Source organism: Perognathus longimembris, chromosome 19, assembly GCF_023159225.1.
Source record: "Perognathus longimembris pacificus isolate PPM17 chromosome 19, ASM2315922v1, whole genome shotgun sequence".
Lineage (NCBI taxonomy): Eukaryota > Metazoa > Chordata > Mammalia > Rodentia > Heteromyidae > Perognathus > Perognathus longimembris.
In genome coordinates, this window is record NC_063179.1 from 46,774,702 (window position 1) to 46,797,231 (window position 22,530).

Consider the following 22,530-nt stretch of genomic DNA (forward strand, 5'->3'; position numbering starts at 1 on the left):
TTTTCATCTGATTCCTTCCTGAAATCCTGACCCCCAGAAACTCAGAAAACAACATGATTTTTGCTATTTCTGGCCACTAAGTTTTGGTGTAATATATTAAATATCAACGAAAATAAGTGGAAAGTTTATTGGGCCCAGATTTGTACAAAGAACTATGAAATGTAATTGTACATTTCTATTCATTAATCCAAAATGAAAAATAACTGGGAGGTAAGATAATATTTTAAATCCAATTTGGAAATTATGTTTGATTACTATCTAAACTGATGGTATCCTGGGATCTCAGTATTATTCACTTTAGTAGTACATGCCTGAAATTGCAGACTTTGTATTGTTTAAAGATCTTATTATTCAGTGTAAAGAAGAATTCCTGTGCTACACTACAGTGGTCTCTTATTACAGCAGTAAAGTAAAATAATATTTGGAGTATATTTATTATTTATTAAAGTGTCCAGTTCTAACAGAAACTGATATTATTTAAAAGTTTAAAAATACTACCTAAGCAAATAAGACTATCAAGGAAGATATTTAAGAATAATTAAATTCATCTAATGAATTTCAATGCAAACACAGAATACTTTTTATTATTCAATATCACCTTAACAGACGTTGTAGAAGACACTAAAAATGTTTATACAATAATCTACATGCATGAGAGTAATTGCTTTATTGGATTTTTTTTTTTTTTGCCAGTCCTGGGGCTTGAACTCAGGACCTGAGCACTGTCCCTGGCTTCTTTTTGCTCAAGGCTAGCACTCTACCTCTTGAGCCACAGCACCACTTCTGGCTTTTTCTGTTTATGTGGTGCTGAGGATTCAAACCCAGGGCTTCATGCATGCTAGGCAAGCACTCTACCACTAAGCCACATTCCCAGCCTCCCCGCCCCCCCCCCCCCACCTTTTTCTTGCCAGTCTTGGGGCTAGGACTCAGGGCCTGAGCACTGTCCCTATCTTCTTTTTGCTCAAGGCTAACACTACCACTTGAGCCACAGCGCCACTTCTAGCTTTTTATGTGGTACTAAGGAACAGAATCCAGGGCTTCATGCATGCTAGGCAAGCATTGTACGGCTAAGCCATATTCCCAGCCCCAGGAATCAAATCTTAAAACTATTTTACATTGTTACAACAATGTCCTGAATGAACAGCCCAAATATCTAAACAAATCTTACAAATGTATGAATGGACTGGTGTCTGTGGGTTCATTAATAGCTTTTTTTTTTTGGCAGTGCTGTGGATCTAACCAAGGTCCTGGTGCATGCAAAGCCTTATGTATACTCTTATCATTGAGCCACCTTCAGACCCTTGGACTTTTCTGTTGTTCTTCCTGTAGGTTTTTTCCCTCCTCAATATTAAAAGGATTTATAATATCTTTTACCTGTAAATGAACAATTCTTCTAAATATATCTTCTCTCATGCTCATCTCAATATCAAACCGAGAAAGCCTCTTGTCTGCTTCCGTGCTTGCTGCCCTTACTTCTCTGTCAGAGGACACATGTTGGGGGAAGTCCAGCATGGTTCTTTCCACTGTTGATAGAAAGAAGAACTATGAACAAACACCACAGGACTCATCAGAGCAGTATGGAGCCAAATACCTCTTTCCAGATGAATGACACACTGATGTATATTCTTCATTCTTTCCTAAGAATATCAAGAGGCAGAAACTAATGCAGGACTTGGCTGTCCCACTTGGCATCATTATGAACAATAAGGATGTACTCAGAGCATTTATCAAAAGACATTTAGGGCAGCCATATGGCACAACCTGTAATCCTAGTACTTAGGAGGTAGAGACAGAAAGGCAGTGAGTTCAATACCAGCCTGGACTATATAGTAAGACCCTATCTCAAAAAAAGCCATAAGTACATTTAAGGTATAGTTTCTTAACCATCTAAAGATAAAGATACTAATCAAAGGGCTGGGGATATAGCCTAGTGGCAAGAGTGCCTGCTTCGGATACACGAGGCCCTAGGTTCGATTCCCCAGCACCACATATACAGAAAACGGCCAGAAGCGGCGCTGTGGCTCAAGTGGCAGAGTGCTAGCCTTGAGCGGGAAGAAGCCAGGGACAGTGCTCAGGCCCTGAGTCCAAGGCCCATGACTGGCCAAATAAAAAAAAAAAAGATACTAATCAAAGACAAGAGCTCTCAAAGGCAGGGACATGAGATGATGTGCTATGGAGAAAGGGAGGGGCTTAGTCCAGGGTTTAGAAAGTAGAGTCTGAAAGTTTGGGGCCTGGCAGAAACACATACACATACACATTTTTGGTGGTGTCCTGGGGCTTGAACTCAGAGCTTGGGTGCTATCACTGAGCTTTTTTGCTCAAGGCTAGCACTCTACCACATGAGCCACAGCTCCATTTCAGGCTTTTTGGTGGTTTATTAGAGATATGAGTCTCACAGACGTTCCTGCTTGAGCTGGCTTCAAACCAGCAATCTTCATATCTCAGTCTCTAGAATATCTAGGATTACAGGTGTGAGCCACCAGTGCCCAAGATTTTTAAAGGAATAAGATGATCAGCTGAGTGTTGGTTGTCAGTGTTTTTCAGCTCTGGCTGTGCCTATTCTGTGACAATGAATATATTTTTATTTTACCATCTTCAGTGTTTTGAAAGTATTCCAACCAGGTAAATTTGCACAGCAATAACATGGTAGAAAATATAGCTTTACCTTGCCACTTCAATGAAACTTGTTAAAAATTTGCCATAGCTATTAAAATAAACCCGTAATATAGATATTTTAAATAAGTTCTCAAAGTATGTAATAATACTTTTAGTGTTTAATATGAAATATTATGCCTGTTAGTGAAGGGAAAAATGGAAGAGAAATTTTAAAATGTAATACACGCAGAATTTGTTTAAGCTAGAATTATTAAGAGTTGCATTTTCGGGCTGGGGATATGGCCTAGTGGCAAGAGTGCTTGCCTCATATACATGAGGCCCTGGGTTCAATTCCCCAGCACCACATATACAGAAAATGGCCAGAAGGGGTGCTGTGGCTCAAGTGGCAGAGTGCTAGCCTTGAGCAAAAAGAAGCCAGGGACAGTGCTCAGGCCCTGAGTCCAAGCCCCAGGACTGGCCAAAAAAAAAAAAGTTCCATTTTCTGCTTATTTTTAAAAATTAGCTCAAAAGTTACTTCAATCCCTAACCCCTCAATCATGTTTGAAATTAGCTCAAAAAGATACTAAGAAGAACTTAGTAAAACTCAGAAGCCTAAAACTGGAAACACATTATTAAACAAACGAATGCTGAAAACCATTTCCTTCCTTCCTTTGTTACAAAGCTCTGGAAACAGACTTGAGCTCTCCCTGCCACCCTGTAAACAAGGCTGATTCAGCCCAGGACCTGCCACTGGGCAAACAAGGCCTTAACAGCCACTGACAAATGCAGGAGGAACTCCCACAACATTCAGATAAAAGGAAATTACTTTTCAAGAACTCTCCCAAACTCAACAATTTTGATTTATGACAAGGCAGAAGCAAATATCACAAATCTTAAAAGTTTGTTTAAAAGATTTGCTATTAAGAAAAAAAATCAGAATTTTAAAGGCTTATTTAATTTTAAATAATTACTTAGGCATGAGGCCCTGAGTCTATGCCCCCATACTGGCACAGAGAGAAGGGAGGAGAGGGAGAGAAGAAAGAAGGAAAGAAGGAGAGTAGAGGAGAGGGGAGGAAAGGCGGCAGGCAGGCAAACAAGCTTTTTTTAGCTGAGTATGGCAATGTATGCTTGTAATCCCAGCATTTGGGAGACTGAGGAAGGAGGACCACAAATTTAAGGCCAATCTGGACTACAAAGTAAGAACTTGTCTAAAAAAAAACAAAAAACTAAGAAAAGCTAGGGGTTAATGGCTGTAATCCTAGCTACTCAGGGGGCTAAGATCTGAGGATCATGATTCAAAGCCTGCCTGGGCAGAAAAGACTGTGAGACTCTTAATCCCAATTCACCACTAGAAAACCAGAAATGGCATTGTGGCTCAATGGTAGAGCACTAGCCTTGAGCACAAAGAGGCTCAGAGACAGCACTCTGGCCCTGAGTTTAAGCCCCAGGACCAACAACAACAACAACAAAAACCTAAGAAAAAGAATTTTCCTTCACTGACTTTTATATATTATTAGGCTAGCTCATCAATCTGATCATGAATGACTGAAGAAAAGCACCTGAGCCAAACATCAAGCTGACACACAGAGTGGGACACACATATGAAGTCACCGGTGGAATATCTCTGCCAAATAGAAAATGACTTCATCTGTGTGTATGTGCACGTCTGTGTGCATATGTGGCAGAATAAGCATTTGAATTCACACTTTACACTTGCTAGGCAGGCACTCTACCTCTTAAAAGTTTTGATGTATGTTATCAAAATGCTGTCCTTGTCCAGAAAACAATGAATGAGTGTAATTTTACACAGCCTTTGCCAAAATAATAAAATTTCTAAATCTTAGGAAATCTAAATCTGAACAAATTAACCAGCCATTATGTAACCATCAGTATGTGGTAAGGCCAGAAAACAAACTGCCAAGACAGAAGGTGTAACATGTGGGTGTACTCATGCCTCCTACCCACCTATATACTTCACTTCCACGTCTGCCAGCACCTGCAAACAGTTCTCGTAAGTTACTTCCTCTACGTCCAGCATTCCAACTGTGTCATACACCTGCTTGGTCTGCATGATGAGCTCCTCAGTCCTTGTTTTAATTTGCTCTGGTGAAAGATCCCATCTTAGAATATTTCTGCCAGCTGCAGTGTAGGAAGACATTGCCTGGAGAGGAGATGTCACGTCTCTTCCCAAAGTCATTCTGAGGAAAATCCTGGAACCACCAACTCTAGAAAGAATAGTAATTAAATTTTTTTTAATAAATAGGAAAGACAGATTTTTGTTGGTCCAAAGTAAAGAAAAAATATACACTAAAAAAGTGAATTTCAAGGGACTGGAAATGTGGCTGAGTGGTAGAGTGCTTGCCTAGATGCATGAAGCCCTGGGTTTGATTCCTCAGTACCACATAAACAGAAAAGGCTGGAAGCAGCGCTGTGGCTCAAGTGGTAGAGTGCTAGCCTTGAGCAAAAAGAAGCCAGGGACAGTGTTCAGGCCCTGAGTTCAAGCCCTGGGACTGGCAAAAAAAAACAAAAAACCTTAAAAAAAAAGTGAATTTCAATTGAAAGTAGATTTTCAAAAAATACTGAGCAAATTTTCTGAGTTAAACACACATTGTCCTAAAATAAGATCCCTTGTATTTTTTATTTTTCTTGCATAAAGTTTTAATGGAATTTATACTAGCCAAACACTGAACTGTTAGTACAATGAAACCATAGAGAAAGTCGAGTTATGTGTCAGAGATGTGCAAATTGTTTTTTATAAATTAAACTATTAATCTTTCCTGTGCTAACTTCCAGCAACCTATAAAAAATTATAAGTTTAGTAAGAAATTATTTAAAATAGTCTCTTATCTCTTACACTGAATGCTAATTTTCCTCCCAAAATTTCTTTAAAATTAAGCATAGGGCTGGGGACATGGCCTAGTGGCAAGAGTACATGCCTTGTATACCTGAGGCCCTGGGTTCAATTCCCCAGCACCACACATACAGAAAATGGCCAGAAGTGGCGCTGTGGCTCAAGTGGCAGAGTGCTAGCCTTGAGCAAAAAGAAGCCAGGGACAGTGCTCAGGCCCTGAGTCCAAGCCCCAGGACTGGCCAAAAAAAATAAAATAAAATTAAGCATAATGATTTGAACTCATTTTAGGAAATAATCTCAGGCATCCTTCTTACATTACCATAAAAGAAAAAGAAAAACAAATCTTTTAAGAATTAGGGTAAGGAAAACACCGCTCTGTATATCAGTTTGACAATAAATAAATAAAAAAAAAGATTAGAGTAAGGAATCTTTTGTTGTCAAGGGCCATTTGGTGTTGGCTGGTATCGATTTTATTATTATTTTTTATTTTTTGGCCAGTCCTGGGCTTGTACTCAGGGCCTGAGCACCGTCCCTGGCTTCTTCCTGCTCAAGGCTAGCACTCTGCCACCTGAGTCACAGCGCCCCTTCTGGCCATTTTCCATATATGTGGTGCTGGGGAATCAAACCGAGAGCTTCATGTGTAGGAGGCAAGCACTCTTGCCACTAGGCCATATTCCCAGCCCTGGTATCGATTTTATATTGCCATGTAAAAAGCTCCTAGATGTACTGAATTTTGATTCCTGATTACAGTTACCTTGGCAAAGCCAGACAAAACCATTTCTCAAATCATATATGGTCTACAGGTCATTCCTCATCCCTGCCTCAAAACAAAGTAGTAATATTGATTCTCCCTCTCCCTCTCCCTCTCCCTCTCCCTCTCCCTCCCTCCCTCTCTCTCTCTCTCTCTCTCTCCCTCTCCCTCTCTCTTTCTCTCTCTCCCTCTCTCCTGGGACCAGAAAAGAAGACTGAACCATTAACCATTAACCAAAAGATTTAAATAAAGGAAAGGACCAATAACAAGGTTGGAAGAGGACATTAAATGCTGGCACAAAATGACAAATCTAGATCCTGAAATTCAAAGTTTTTTTTTTTGTGGTGCTGGGGATCAACTCAAGGCCAGGTGTACCTGCTCTACCATAGAGCTAGACCTGCTCCCTTCAAAGGTATTTTCACACAGTGGTAGAGGTGCCGATGAGGGAGCATCACTGTCAGCGGAGGCAGCAGCTGGAGAAGAAAGATGTTGATGTTTCCTTCTTACTTTGTGGTATGGGTGTGGAAGGAAGAAGAATGTAGGGGAGCTTTCTTCTTTTGGGCTGAAAGCATTTTAGTAAAGGTCAGAAAGAGAAAGAAAGATCTAGGACAGAGTATAGAACAGTGGCATTTCGTTTTTCAAGGAAATGGTCTAGAAACAATGGAGAAGTCTAGGGTGCAGTAGATGGTTAGATATGCATAGGGAGTACAACTATTCATCTCTTTTCCTTATCTAGTTACATATATATGTATATCTCTACATGTATGTATATATGTATTCCTCCCTTTTTGTGTGGACCCTTTACACAATTAATCCTATGGTTTTGGAGGTGGTTGGTTCTAATCACAAGATTCGTGCACAGGATGCTGCTGAGAGAAAGAGGTTCCACTGCCACTGGCTGCAACTGAGTTTGTTTCCTTGATGGCAGCTGGCAGCCATCTCATGTAAAAAAGTGGAATGTGATTTATGATGAAATATACGCTGTGAATGGTAGAAGGAGAGGAAACTAAATGTTTAATATCACTGAGCCTCTAGACTAACTCTGAAGCCCAATCCAGAGCCAGACTTTCCAGTTGTATGAGTCAATAAATTCTCTGTAGTGTTCAAGTCAGTTTAAATGTGTTTTTATATTTTTGGCTTCATAGAGGATTCTAACCGATAAAGGCTTTAAAAAAAGAATAAGCATAAGGAGCAAAAAAAAAAAAACCCTCCTGTGGAGGTTAGAGTACAAGAAAGAAATGATGGATGACTAGAGGGCTTACGATGTTGTTGTTGGCATGCAAAACGTCAACCTCAGTGTGTGCAATTTGCTAAGACTTTCTATTATTCCTGCAACCTTTATGGACACAGAGTGAGGCCTCTAGGAGAGTGAGCTATAACTATGACTGACTGTGCTGCCAAGAAGTTCTGGAACAGATGAAAAGCCTGGGCCAGTATTGCCAAGTTATGTGAACTGTAAGTAGAACAATGTCTAAAACATTTTTAAGGTCCTCTTGCAAATGAAGACAATGGACAAATTTTCATTATTAAATAGCTTTAAAGTAAAATAAATTCAAGCATTCCACTAGGATGACTTCTCCTAGTTATTCTTTATTTCCTAATGCTTATAATTAAGGTTGATATTTGATCACTGATTTTAACTCAGTTCAACTGACAAAAGTCAGTACCTTACCTAGCCCAAGGGATGCAATCCTTTGCATACTTCCCACTGCTACTAATGAGGGAAAGGCCTCAACATGGAAGGAAGGCCTCAACAATGAAAGAAACATGAGGGGGCTGGGGATATGGCCTAGTGGCAAGAGTGCCTGCCTCATATACATGAGGCCCTGGGTTCGATTCCCCAGCACCACATATACAGAAAACGGCCAGAAGTGGCGCTGTGGCTCAGGCCATCTTACCTCACCTTGACTTGAGCTTCTGCTAACATTCATCTGTGCAATTCATTTTAGACACTTAAACTACGTCATGTACCTACCTGTCCAGTTAGTTTTATGAATGAGACCAAGACTTTCTCAAGCATTATTGATACAATACATTTCTTTCCTCATGAACCCCCCCCATACACTGCACATGCTTAATAGATAATAGATGCTCATTATATGAACTATGATGAACTATGAGATGAAATATGGCTAAGACATTATAGTAAGCCATCTTCCTTCATTATCACAAATAAGTTCATACAAGAAAACATAGTTCCTGTAATCTTAACTACTCAGAAGGCAGAGATCTGAGGATCACAGTTTGAAACCAGACTAGGCAGAAAAATTTGTGAGACTCTTGGTTTTTTTGCTAGTTCTAGGGCTGAAACTCAGGGCCTGGGCTCTGTCGCTGAGCCTCTCTGTGCTTAAGGCTAGTGCTCTACCAGTTGAGCCACAACACCACTTCCAGCTTTTTCTGAGTAGTTTATTGGATATGAGAGTCTCATGAGCTTTCCTGACAAGCTGTGTTTGGACCTCAGCTTTCTGAGTAGCTAGGATTACAGGTGTGAGCCACTGGCATCCAGCTGTGTTAAGAGCTCAGGGACAGCACCCATGCCCTGAGTTCAAGCCCCAAAGCCAATAAAAAGAAAATGTGGACAGAACCACACTGACAGTCCATTACATAAAATGCCATGTCTCTACAATTTCTGTTTTTCCATCCATTTCCTGTATAGTGCTGCTAGGTAGTATTATAAAGTTTGTGTACTTCCTGAAAATCCCTCCCAATTCTCTAAAATATTTGGCAAATCCTGCCAAGTGTACTCTGGAGCTAATGTTTCTCTATAGGCTGCCACTGAGGTCTGCATTCAATCAATCCCCCTCCTTACCACTCTGGAATGCATGAACGTGCTTATTTTAGTTATTTCTCTTGCCTGGTTATTTCCTCAGAAACATTCCCCTTGATCTTGATTCCAACTGTCTACAAAGTTGTCTTTTTAATACACTGCTTTTATTTTGTGTTTTTTTTTACATTTTATATTTTATTTCTTTATTTATCTTTGAGCCAGGGTCTCACTGTGCAGCCCAGACTGTCCTGGAACTCATTTTCCTCCAGAGTACTGAGACTGGGGGCTGTACCAACCATACCTGGCAGCCTTCCCTATTTTAAGCTCCTCAGTCATCCTGGGAGATCGCAGGATAAGTAGATGAGCCACATCACTCCATTAACTTCAGTTTTTATGACCTACTTCTCTCTAAGAATCTTCATAGCTTTCACCACCACTTGGAGATACTCCTTAGAGGTAGCAACAGCAGATTCTCCACTCTTGGGCCACAATCATTTTTTTTTTATATCAGCTCTCACTCCTGTATTTCCCTGATTAATGGTTCATTTCCCTTAGAGATTCAGACTTTCATTGTTCTATTTTCTCTCTCTAACGGGCTTCTCCTATAGCTTTATTCTTGGACCTACACGGTTTGGCCCTCCAGAGACTAAACTCAGCAAGAGAGCTCCTAGCGTATGAAAACCTTGCACACCCACATCATGCTACTACAATTCAAGTTTGTAAGACCCCAGAATTTCTTACTGAAATGGCTCCAGGAGGGGCTGGGGATATAGCCTAGTGGCAAGAGTGCCTGCCTCGGATACACAAGGCCCTAGGTTCGATTCCCCAGCACCACATATACAGAAAAACGGCCAGAAGCGGCGCTGTGGCTCAAGTGGCAGAGTGCTAGCCTTGAGCGGGAAGAAGCCAGGGACAGTGCTCAGGCCCTGAGTCCAAGGCCCAGGACTGGCCAAAAAAAAAAAAAAAGAAAGAAAAAAAAATGAAATGGCTCCAGGAACCTGTGTGGATCTCTTCCCTTGGAGTGATCAGTATTACTGGTATGTACACATCTCTGAGGGGCTGGGGCATGGACATACAGGTGGGGGTCAGTACATGTAAGACTTCCATGGGATAAGAAGGGTCAGAGGTGGGTCTCCAATGACATTCTTGGCACAGGATGCATGGTGTGTTAGACATAAACTGCATCTATCAGTTCAACAATCTTACATGAAAACCTCAGCACCTCTTTCTACTCCTATTATAGTAGTTACAAGACTCCAAGGTCTACCCAGAACCAAAGAAGAAGAAAAGAGGGGAAGGGAGGGGAGGGAAAAGAGGAGAAGGGAGGGGGGAAGGGAAGAAGGAAGAGAAAGAAAGGAAGAAAACAAGGAAGGAAAGAAGCAAGGGAGGGAGGCGCTGGTGGTTCATGCCTGTAATCCTAACTACTCAGGAGGCCAAGATCTGAGGATCATGGTTCAAAGCCAGCAGGGGAAAAACATCCATGGCATTCTTACCTCCAATTAACCACCAGAAACTAGAAGTTGTGGCTCAAAGTGATAGAGCACTGGCATTGACCAAAAAAGCTCTGGGATAGTGCCCAGGCCCTGAGTTCAAGGCCCATGTCCAAAAAAAGAAAGAGAAGAAGCAAGGAAAGAAGGAAGGAGGGAAGATAGGAGAAAAGGGAAGGAAGCAGATAGGGAAAGGAAGAAACAAAAATACCACCACAAAGGCTTGAATAGAGTTTAACACATGAAGGTGATATGAAAATAGTGTATCACATCTACAGTTCAGACTTGAGGGGAAAACTGGCATTGAGAAAGCAAGCAGATACAAAGCCAGGCATAGCTCTAAGAGGCCTTGTGTGTGAAACTAAGTGCCTGGAACTGATTTGAAGTCACTGGGAACCATGCTACTTAAAGGGCAGGCTGTGATAAGACTCATGCTTTAAACAGATTATTCCAGAGGCAACCTGGAGAACAGACTAGATGGCATCCAGAGTCTCCTTGTTCTCTGATTTGGATCACTGAGTTAGTGTATTGGTGATATTCGCTGATTTATAGAATAAAAGAGAACAAGTTTGGTCTGGGAAAGAAAGTAGGCAGATGAATTTTAGACAGTGTTATATTTCAGAGGGCCATTGACACCTTAGTGGAGCTACCCAATAGGTTGTGCTGGAGATTGAACCCAGGGCCTTGTACAGGGCAGGGAAGTACTCTACTAGTTGAGTGACCTAGTCCTTTAAAAATTTTCATCTTATGAAAGGGAATTGGTCTGTAGTCCTGGCTAGTCTTGAATTTATGGCCTCAAGACTCCAAGAATCACTGGCATGTGCTACCACCTTGCCTGACTACACATATAGATGCAAACTCTGTAACAAGTTTTTTAAAGTTCTGCATAAGCTTGTTTAAATCTTTTTATTTACATGTCCATTGTTTAAGGAGTTCCATTTGAAAATGTTTAGATCCACAGAGCACCATATAAAGCCCTTCTCTGAATTAGAGAAGATGATACATAGAGTGTAATGGCACATACTGAGTATCCTGAAACATCCAGGAGTTGTTAACAACTGTTTAGTGAATAGGCTGCTATACTTGGAAATGTAATACAGAGTAGTGCTCAGTGGTTGGTGACTTCTCCAGTGCAGTTAACTATAGCCCCAAATAGTGTTCTCCCTAAACAGTGTTCTAACAACAAACACATTTTATTTAAAGATCTTTTAATTTGGTTTAGAAATGAAGTTTCTGATGGACAAAATGTTGTAGAATTAAATGCCTTGTTATAAGTCAACTTTTACCAGACTTGCATCTTTAATCAAAATTATTATTACTATTTTTTTTGGTGGAACTGGGAATTTGAACTCAGGGCCTTACAACTTGCTAAGCAAGTAATCTATTATCTGAGCCATATCCCTAATCCTTAGCTTGAATTCTGAGTGAACAAGAAATACAGCTTAGTATGATAAAGTGCCCATTTCCATCTCTTCCCTATTACTTATAAAGAAAGACGCGTATGTCAATCTACAGTCCTTAGCTTTTACTCTCTGAAAATTTCTCAGGCATAGCCTCCATTTTGTTCTTCCACATGATGCCACTAATGGCTCTCTTTTCCCCAGGGTCTCCTTTCTAGAGTTCTCAATCAACAGTTATTATGTAATCAATAAAGCATTCTCTCCAAGTACTCAAGCAAACAAATGATCTATACTTCTTATTAAAAAGATTTGGCAGAGGTATTCTGGGAAACGTTTGTATGCAGTAAATCCTGTGCTTTATTCCATTGTGATTCCTCGGGTTAGAAGTACTAACTTGGGGGCTGTGAGCTCAGTGGTAAGCCATTTGCCTAGCATGTCCAAAGCTCTGGGTTTGATTCTCTGCACCCAGCAGGTGGATTAGGGGTGAGAAGTATAGGTCAGGGATTGATTTGTTACTATCATCTGGTATTATGCAAACTAAACACAAAAGAAAGATTAGTTTATAAAGGGAGTTTTCATGAAAAAATATTATTCCTTCAGTAAATATTTACAAAGATGAGAAGGCCATTTTGGGAGGAGCTAATAGACCTGTGAAAAGAAACACAAAGAGACAGACTAGGTATCAGATAATAAGTTTTATAATATAAAATTGTCTCACAATTCAACGAGAATATAGAGGACAGAGAAGGAATCTCAACCTATGAAAACAACAAAGAAGTATGTAGGAGTGACTTTTGAGCTGGCCGACTTTCAGGACGCCCAGGGAGTAGGGATGGTGGGTATGTGGATTGAATGGTGGCTCGACAAGGGAGAGGATGGGAGAGAAGGAATGGGTCAGACCATTGCTGTGTATATTCTCAGGAATCTTCAATGAGGGAAACTAAAATCCTTTCATTGAGCCGGACATTGCTGGAGCACAATGGGTTAGGATGATGAACAGCCTGGGGTTTAGACAATACTAATCTTGCAAGAAATTCTGGCACCATTCTTTACCATTTCCTATAATTAGTAAGGTTTTCTCTATGTCTTACTTGAGATTCTCTCTCTCTCTGAACTTGGCTCTCTTTTATAACCTTTATCGTTATTTTTTCTATTATGGCCATTAATACACAGGAAGCAGAACTATTCTAGAGTGTCACACTTTTATTAACCAGAGTTTATGGGAGGTCTAAGTATAATCCACTGTCTACATCTAACTGAAAATTCCTTATGACCAATGTTCTAGGGTCTCTAGGTCACTTGGTTCCTCGGAGTACATAAACTGTAGCAAAAAAATAAAAATAAAAACCAACAGTCCTTTTCTTGAAGACTGTTTTGGCCTTTTTATCTATCAGGAAAAACACCATATACATAAATTAAGTCCCGTATGTTTTTAAAGGAGTGCCTGGTGCTCTCATAGCTGTTGAATGACTTGCTTCTGTGTAAACACTCAACTCTGCCGCTGCGCACACCATGCACTGCTTGCTTGGGGACACCCCAGCAACACTGACTGACCCACTATCTGAGGTTAGAGAGAGGAATAATTCCACTAGAATGCAAGCTTCACATCGCAGTCATGTTTGCATTGTTTAGTGAATGCAGAAGAAGGCATTTAGCATGTATGTGGAGGCTGTTAAATCAGTAAGCATAGAAAAGAGGTGAAGAACCTAAACTTGTCCACTTTAGAATGATTCCCAAGTTCATTCAGGAAATAAATAAAGCAGGCAATGAAATAAGCAAAAGAAGATGCTGAACTTAGGAGCTTTGGATGAAAAGCAACGACGTGAGGAATATATCACAAGGATATGTTGAGTCACTGATAATCCACAGAACACTGAGTCCATGTGGTAAGCAAAGCACAATTCTACAGCTCTTGCTTCCACCTGCTGGTATAGGAGAGTAATTTTTTTCAGTCTGGGCAAAATGGTTAGCAGCACCAGAAAGGAAAAACAAAACAAAAAAATGATGAACACATTGTGCTTTCAAAGTTCTCTTACCAAAGTGACATAGCACACTTCTGGTGAAGATATTCACAAAGAATTTTAATGTACTATGAATTCAGCTACAGTTATTTGGAGGATAGAGAATTCTTGTCCTAAACATGGAAATATTCTGGTGTTCATTTTGAGTGGCCTCTAGTATCTAATAAGGCCAAAAGCATTTTCAGAAAAACTGTTTTTTGGAGACAAGGTCTTGTTATGTAGCCTAGTTTGACCTGGAACCCGCTGTGTGGCCTAGGCTGGCCTCAAACTTGTACTTTTGCTTCAGTCTCCCAGAGCTGTGATTACAGGCATGTACACCTACTTGGTCATGTTTACTTTTTCTTTCATTGTTTAGTTCTTTTTCTCCCTTTTTAAAAAAATTAATATAGTATGTAAATCTGATGATGACAATCACCTCTTCAACTTTAATAGACCAATCCTGATCTCATACAAACAAACTTTAGCTTTAAAACAATGCCACCTACAATCTTAATGTGTACAGCTTCTGCATCCATAACACTGAAAAGGAAAGCTGAGTACCAGTAGCTCCCATCTGTCATCCTGATACTCAGGAGACACAGGTCTGGAAGAGTGTACCTGAGAGCCAGACGGGGTAGGAAAGTCTGCAAGACTCCATCTCTTAAGATAAGCAGCAAAGGGCAGGGCTCAAATGGTGGAACACCAGTGGAGCAAGCAAGCAAGTATGAGTGCTGAGTTCCCCCCATACTCAGGGGAAGCCAGCTCATGCAGGGAAGCATCATACTCTTTTCTCCAATTAACCACCAAAAAGCCAGAAGTGAGCCAGTGTGGCTCAAGTAGTACAGTGCCAACCTTGAACAACAACAAAAAACCACTAAGAGCACCCTGGCGCAGAGTTCAAGCCCCAGTATTGCTACAAAAAAAGAGAGGTTCCTATTAGAAAGGCAAAGAATGAAACAGAAAAAATTCAAGTTCTGAAAAATAAGTAACAGAAGAGAATTTTATGTATGACACAATTGGTCATTAGTTACAGGTTCTAGACACATTCATTATAAACAAAGAAATCTGTGTTCTGTTTTAAATCTCGTAAGTAGATTGGGTCAAGCCACCTGAGACCACAGTGTGAGAAACCAAGCCCCACACCAATTACGTAAATGAATGCACAGTTCCTGGAGAATTCATTAGTCAAGGGTCTGCCACATCCACAGAAAACCACAGCTCAGAAGAGACATCTAACTATATTTTTCTCTAGAAACAGGAAGGAATCACGTTTGGTATATTTAATTGGTTTTTGGTGTACACTTTTCAACTGGAGTCCTTAATAAATCACTCCTCCTTCAGTTCCTTACCTCATCATAGTTTGGCAACTTCTCCCCTCCACCAATCTATGCATGGATAGTTGTGTGGATAAGGCCAAGCTGATAATTAGTTTGCTTCAACTGCTATTGTTTGTTGCTTTTACATGCAACAATGACATTGTGATTAGATACTTTAGAAGTACTAAAGAAGTTATGATTGAAAAATAGTAAGTGACTCAGGATGGGGGGGGAAGAGATTATAGTCCCACCAAAGTAACTGTGAAGCCCCTACTTGTAATTTGACAATTGCCACATGAGCCCTAAACTGATTCCAAGGTTCAGATGGGAAATCTTCACGTAAGAGAATACAGAGAGGCTTTTGCCTCAATCAGTTATACCTTAGAGTCATGGGAATGTTGAAGAGACTCCTGGTAAATATAGTAGAAGTTTATTAGTGCATTTCAAGAAGTCATTAATATACATTTTATAGGGTAGTGTGTTTTGACTGTTAGGAAGCATAATCTCTGGGAAAAATTATCAGCAATGTGCTTGAATATTTATTTCAAAATACTCTTTTTATGCATACCAGCTGTATTACTTTCAGCTTATGTTGTAAACCAGCTACTTTTTTTTTTTGCCAGTCATGGTGCTTGGACTCAGGGCCTGAGCACTACAGTGCCAACCTGAACAACAACAACAACAACAACAACAACAACAACAAAACAACACTAAGAGTTAACACCCTGGCGCAGAGTTCAAGCCCCAGTATTGCTACAAAAAAGAGAGGTTCCTATTAGAACGGCAAAGAATGAAACAGAAAAATTCAAGTTCTGAAAAATAAATAACAGAAGGGAGCCACAGTACCACTTGAGCTTGAGCCACAATACCACTGTTTAATGTGGTGCTGAGGAATCGAACCCAGGGCTTCGTGTATGCTAGGCAAGCACTAAGCCACATTCACATCCCTAAACTAGCTATTTTTACTTATTAGTTTTAAGAGAATAAATATTCCATTGATTAAGAAATCATAGAAAGTGGTGGGCATGTTTCATTTCCTAGGTCACTTTCTCCCTCTGGCTATATTACCCACCACATAATACAGTGGTGGGCATGTTTTAAGATAACCAGAGGGAGGAAGTGATGTTTAAAAAATGATGAGCTACTAGCAATCAACTGTGAAGCTTGGAAATGGGGAAGCTCATCATACAATTTCTTTTGTTTACAGTTGAAAAGTTGCACAATAAAAAGTTTTCAAAATGTAATTAATAACTATTCACTTTAGCTCTAGCTGCTATTCTAAATTTAGACATGTGGCTAAAATACAGTCTATATTAAAGCACACTGAGAAATATGTTAAAGAGGATAGGAAGTGGGGGAAAGACAACAAACCCTTAAGGAAGAAGCTAGAGCACAAGCAGGAGAAATATATTTGGCAAGTGAAGCTTCATCAACATATCCTTTACTCTGGGTGATATCCAGTGATGTTAAGTCACAAGCTACTACAGGCCCAGACATAGCATGCTACCTTAGCACAGAAACAGTGAAAGTGATGTCAGAAATAGAAGACTCAAATAATAGCAATGTCTGGTGTGTCAAACATTTATGTAGCAGGTACTGTTCTAGGCACTTTACTCACTCGGTCAATCCTTCCAACACTGACACAGACCCTCTATTTTATCCTTATTTTCAGAGGATGAAACTGAGGCACAGAGAGGTTACATAACTTATTCCAGAACACACAACTAGAAAGATCCAGTAATTCAGCCAGTCAATCCATGCTGTTAAGGACTATACTTTATGGCTAACCACATTATCACTTCTGCAATTCTGCCATTCTCTTTAAGGTGACTACTGCTCTGGAGCTAACTCATCATTACTGTCTGCTACTTTCCTTTAGTCTCTCCTGACCTTGAGAGATGGGCAGGGATATAACGAGAGGGCATGGCCTTTGTGACACACTGTCATGTCCCACTTCTGTGGATTTGGCACAAAGGACCACCAGCTGTCATTACTTACGTGAGTTCGCCAGCAAACATCAACAAGAGAAATGAAAGTAAAGGTGACACTTCTTGGCAAATGTGACTTCAACATGATAAAAATGATTTCAAAATCTTTGATGGTCTGTATTTCAAAAGCCTTCTCTTTAACATAGGGAAGAGTTCCCTCACCAATAAAAGACAAAAATTAGCTCTTTAAAAAGCTTCTAACAAAGATAAAAGAGGACTAAGTATCAACCCAAGTTGATTTAGAAGCTTTAGAAGACCAAAGGTGTGAAAGTAACTCAAGGCCATTTATTTATGAAGTGCTCATTATGGCATGTACTGTGCTAAGTGCTCTCTATCCATCATCTCTCTGCACTCTTCACTCTACAAATGAAGAAGTCCAGGCCCAGAAAGGTGGGCTTAATGATCCCCATGAAACCCCTATAAGTGAGAAGCAAACTTCATTTGGAATTCAGGCAATCTCATCCCAGAGCCTGAAATTCAACTAGTTATTATGCTACCAATTCCACCCTAAAATGTTATTTTGTAAAAGCAAAGCTTCTTTCTGGTTTCCAATAAAATAACATAATTGTGGAGCTGGAGGTCTTATCTAATTCTGCTTTCTACAGCAGCTCCAAAACTATGTGGTAGGGTGAGAGTGGGAGAAGAGGGGAGTCTAAGAAGCTAGGCAAGAGGATTCAGCAAAAGCAAGACAGAATGGTTCTTTTTGTGAGAGTAGTGGCTGAGGAGGGGGACTGACAGGGAAATGGAAGTTTCACACATATTGGGTTTTATGTGTATTTAGTTTGTGACGCCCGTGATACTCAAGTGGAACTATGCGCCATGTATGGAGCTCAGGGCTAGTTGCAAAGACAGTTGCTGTGCTACCACAGCAGAGAAGCATACTGGAATTCATTTAGCAAATACTTACCGATCACTTAGGCATATCAGACACATACAAAAACAATATGCCATTATAAAAGAGTTACACACAGGGGCTGGGGATATGGCCTAGTGGCAAGAGAGCTTGCCTCCCATACATGAAGCCCTAGGTTCGATTCCCCAGCACCACGTATATGGAAAACGGCCAGAAGGGGCGCTGTGGCTCAAGTGGCAAAGTGCTAGCCTTGAGCAAAAAGAAGCCAGGGACAGTGCTCAGTCCCTGAGTCCAAGGCCCAGGACTGGCCAAAAAAAAAAAAAAAGTTACACACAAGATACAAATGGTTGAATAAAGGAACAAAAGGGAAGTCAGCAAAGGTCCTCAGAGGAGGGTACCAGTAGGAATTACCCAGGAAGAGGTCCAGTGGGGACGGGGAGGAACCAGAGCAAATCTGGAAGGGTGATCGCCATTGGCAAATACCCATTTCCAACCACTGCAGACTGTGTCCAGGAATTACAACCAACCTGGAATTGATGGGTGAGAAATGCTCTGAGCTGAGGCTCGGGAAGCTGCTAGGGGGTCTTCCCATGCCATACTTGAGCCAAAGCTTCATATGGTAGCCAGCAGAAAACCTTTGGTGAGATGCTGAAGCTATGCACCGCATTTAAACTAGGCATGAGGTATTGTGGGAGGGATGAGAGGATCATTTTAGGGGGAAAGAAAACCTGTGAGAGGGCTGGGGATATGGCCTAGTGGCAAGAGTGCTTGCCTCGTATACATGAAGCCCTGGGTTCAATTCCCCAGCACCACATATATAGAAAACGGCCAGAAGGGGCACTGTGGTTCAAGTGGCAAAGTGCTAGCCTTGAGCAAAAAGAAGCCTGGGACAGTGCTCAAGCCCTGAGTTCAAGGCCCAGGACTGGCAAAAAAAAAAAAAAAAAAAAGAAAGAAAACCTGTGAGAAGGTTGCAATAACCTAGATGAATAAGAAAGTGGCGGGCCTGGAATATGGCCTAGTGGTAGAGTGCTTGCCTTGCATGCATGAAGCCCTGGGTTCAGAGCACCACATATATAGAAAAAGTCAGAAGTGGTGCTGTGCCTTAAGTGGCAGAGTGCTAGCCTTGAGCAAAAAGAAGCCAGGGACAGTGCTCAGGCCCTGAGTCCAAGCCCCAGGACTGGAAAAATAAAAAATAAAAAGAATTAGAAGTGACAGGAGTCAGAGAGGAAATAAACACAAAAAATAATTTAAGAGGCAAAACTGGGGGCTGGGAATATGACCTAGTGGCAAGAGTGCTTGCCTCGTATACATAAAACCCTGAGTTCGATTCCCCAGCACCACATATATAGAAAACGGCCAGAAGTGGCGCTGTGGCTCAAGTGGCAGAGTGCTAGCCTTGAGCAAAAAGAAGCCAGGGACAGTGCTCAGGCCGAGTCCAAGGCCCAGGACTGGCAAAAAAAAAAAAAAGCAAAACAACAACAACAACAACAACAAAAAGCCTTGGGCTGGGGATATGGCCTAGTGGCAAGAGTGCTTGCCTCGTATACATGAGGCCCTGGGTTCAATTCCCCAGCACCACATATACAGAAAATGGCCAGAAGCGGCGCTGTGGCTCAAGTGGCAGAGTGCTAGCCTTGAGCAAAAAGAAGCCAGGGACAGTGCTCAGGCCCTGAGTCCAAGCCCCAGGACTGGCCAAAAAAAAAACTCAAGAGGCAAAACTGGCAAGACTTAGTGAAACACAGGATGTCACGGGAACTCCTAGTTTGGGTAAGGGGATAGACAATGGTCCTACTGACTAAACACAAATTGGCTACTGGATAACAGAAAATCAGAATAAGATCAGGTTTGAGGAAATAGTACGATCAGATGTGATGATTTCCGAGTGCCTGTGAGGTAAGTCAGGATATAGCAACTGGACATATGAACCTGACAAGTAGGAGACAGAGGTACACATCTTCAGATATAAAATTCTTAACAAGCATGGATGGAGTCGCCTAATGCAACTATGTAAGTAATACATAGGGAAGGGAAAAGAGGGTATAGAAACTGGCGTAGGGGAGGTTTCAGACCGAAGGGTGTGTAGACGAGACTCAATCATGTATGCAGAATAAAGGAAAACAGACCAACAGAGAGGTTTCCTGAAGGCACTGGGAAAAGAAACTCGAGAAAAATCAGCACTTGAGGGGCAAGTCTTAGGAAAAGGAAGCTTGCAAGAAATTAGAATGCTCAGAGGGGAGGAACATTGGGAATTTACCACTCTGAAAACCAAAAAAGGTAGACGATTGACAATATAAAAATTCTACGGAGAACACATTAAGTTAGGACTAGATTTGTCCACTAGAATTTGGCCTCTAACAATGCCAGGTGAACACTTTCCCTTCCTGTTCTTTGGCAGCCCCATCAACCTGCTGATTCAGACTGAACTAGGAAATAACTCAAGGTTTTGAGTGGCTTGTTGTTGTTTAGTAGCTGCCACATAGATTATCCTGGTCTCTATATAGGTAGTTTACTTAGCATAAATGTAAGACTTCACATTTCATGTGATTCAGAATCACTTTATTATACTGGTGTTCCAGTGAACAGAAACCACAGGAACTTTAATTCTCAATCTTTTCTTGGCTTTAAAAAATCATCTGAAATTTTTATCAGTAGGTCATCTGTATCCTATCCTTTCCTTAGTCACTGATTAAGCATGGTGACTTTTGAGGGTGAGGCACTGGGTACTGAAGCCAGGGCCTTGTAAATGCTAAGCAGCTGTTCTATCACTGAGCTACATCCACTAGTGACTTTCAAGGTCACAGGAGACTTGTTCTTAGTACTACTTCTTTCTACCTTGTTGAACAGAAGGGAGGAAATTATAAATTGCAATATACACTTGACATCAAACACTGTGCTGGGTATTTCAGGCACTAGTTCCTGTGGTCTTTAAAAAAAAAAAAACCTACAAGAAATGTTTATTGTTAACGCTCTTATGGTTTTAGAAACTTAGCCTGTAGAAGCTTAGCAGGTTACTCCTGATTTGAACCCAGGTGGCTACCTACATAGTCTGTTTGGTTTGCAGTATAATAGTACACTCTTCCTTATGGTCCCTTTCATTAGTCCGAGCAACCTTTGTCTTGATTGCTGAACTGACTCAATGTGCTATTTTTAGGTTCTGGTTACCAGCTGGAAGTACAGAGTACCCACCCCTAGGCCTTTCCTGTCCAAATCTTATTATCCTTCAAGGCCCAGTTGTGACACATAAATTATATCCTGCCCCACTTTTTGTCTTGGAAGTAATCACTCTCCCTTGAACTTTCCCCTGTATCAATTTCTCTATTTCTGTCCCTGGAATTTATCACCTTCAAGCTTCTAGGTTTAATGCTTAAATAGGTACCTTATAACCCTTGCCATGTTGAATTACTAGGCCTTTTAAGAAGCAAAATAATAGCAATAAAAGAACTAGTTCTGAAGTTTACTGTATATTCTTTTCTTTTAATTTATTGATTTATTGTCAAAGTGCTATACAGAGGGGTTGCAGTTTCATATGTAAGCAGTGAGTACATTACTTATCCAACTTTTTACCTCCTCCCTCATTTTTCTCCCACCTTCCCTTCTCTCCAGTCCATCCCCTCCCCCCAATTGTACAGTTGGCTTACAGCAGCATATTGTCTTGCAAGTATTGCTGTTGCATTGGTTTGACTTTTATCCTCTGTCTCTTCACTTTGATGTTCCCCTTCCCTTCCCTAGCTCTGATAAATGTACATACAATACCCAGGATTCCAAAATCAGGTACAGTGACAACAGGGGTAAAAGCATGGGGAAGAAAGACAAAAGAAAAAGGCATAATTTCACATGGTATGTTGAAAATAACAACAACAATGATAAACCACTTGTTTCCATAACTTGGAGTTCATGTCACTTAGCGTCATCTTATGCGTTCATATGTACATAGCTATTGAGCTATTGTGATCTTCTGCTGGGACTATCCTAGACCTGTATTAATTATTACCAACGAGGGAAACCATAGAATCTATGTTTCTTTGAGTCTGGCTCACTTTACTTAGTAGGATTTTTTTCCAAGTCTTTCCATTTCCATATGAATGGGGCAATGTCATTCTTTCTGATGGAAGCATAGAATTCCATTGTGTATATGTACCACATTTTCTTGATCCATTCATCTTCTGAGGGACATCTGTGTTGGTTCCATATTTTAGAGATGGCAAATTGTGCTACGATGAACATAGTTGTGCTGGTGGCTTTAGTGTGGTCTTGCTTGTAATCCTTTGGGTAAATGCCCCAAAGTGGAATTGCTGGGTCAAAGGGGAGCTCTATGTTTAGCCTTTTGAGGAACCTCCTTACTGCTTTCCAGAGTGGTTGAACAAGTTTACATTCCCACCAACAATGTAGTAGGGTTCCCTTTTGGCCACATCCCCTCCAACATCTGTTGTTATTAGTTTTCTTGATAATGGCCATTCTTACTGGGGTGAGGTGTTTTGATTTGCATTTCTTTTATGGCCAGTGATGTTGAGCACTTTTTCAT

At 40.8% G+C, this 22,530-nt stretch overlaps 1 protein-coding gene across 1 annotated transcript in view; it reads right to left on the reverse strand.

Moving 5' to 3' along the window:
* Nln (neurolysin) overlaps nt 1–22,530 on the reverse strand; it is a 93,804-nt gene that overhangs the window by 47,572 nt on the left and 23,702 nt on the right. Inside the window, exons 2-3 of the mRNA XM_048368291.1 lie at nt 4,561–4,820; nt 1,375–1,523 (exon numbers count right to left, since the gene is read on the reverse strand). Of these exons, the coding sequence (XP_048224248.1) occupies nt 1,375–1,523; nt 4,561–4,820 (409 nt within the window). The remainder of the gene's footprint in view (nt 1–1,374; nt 1,524–4,560; nt 4,821–22,530) is intronic.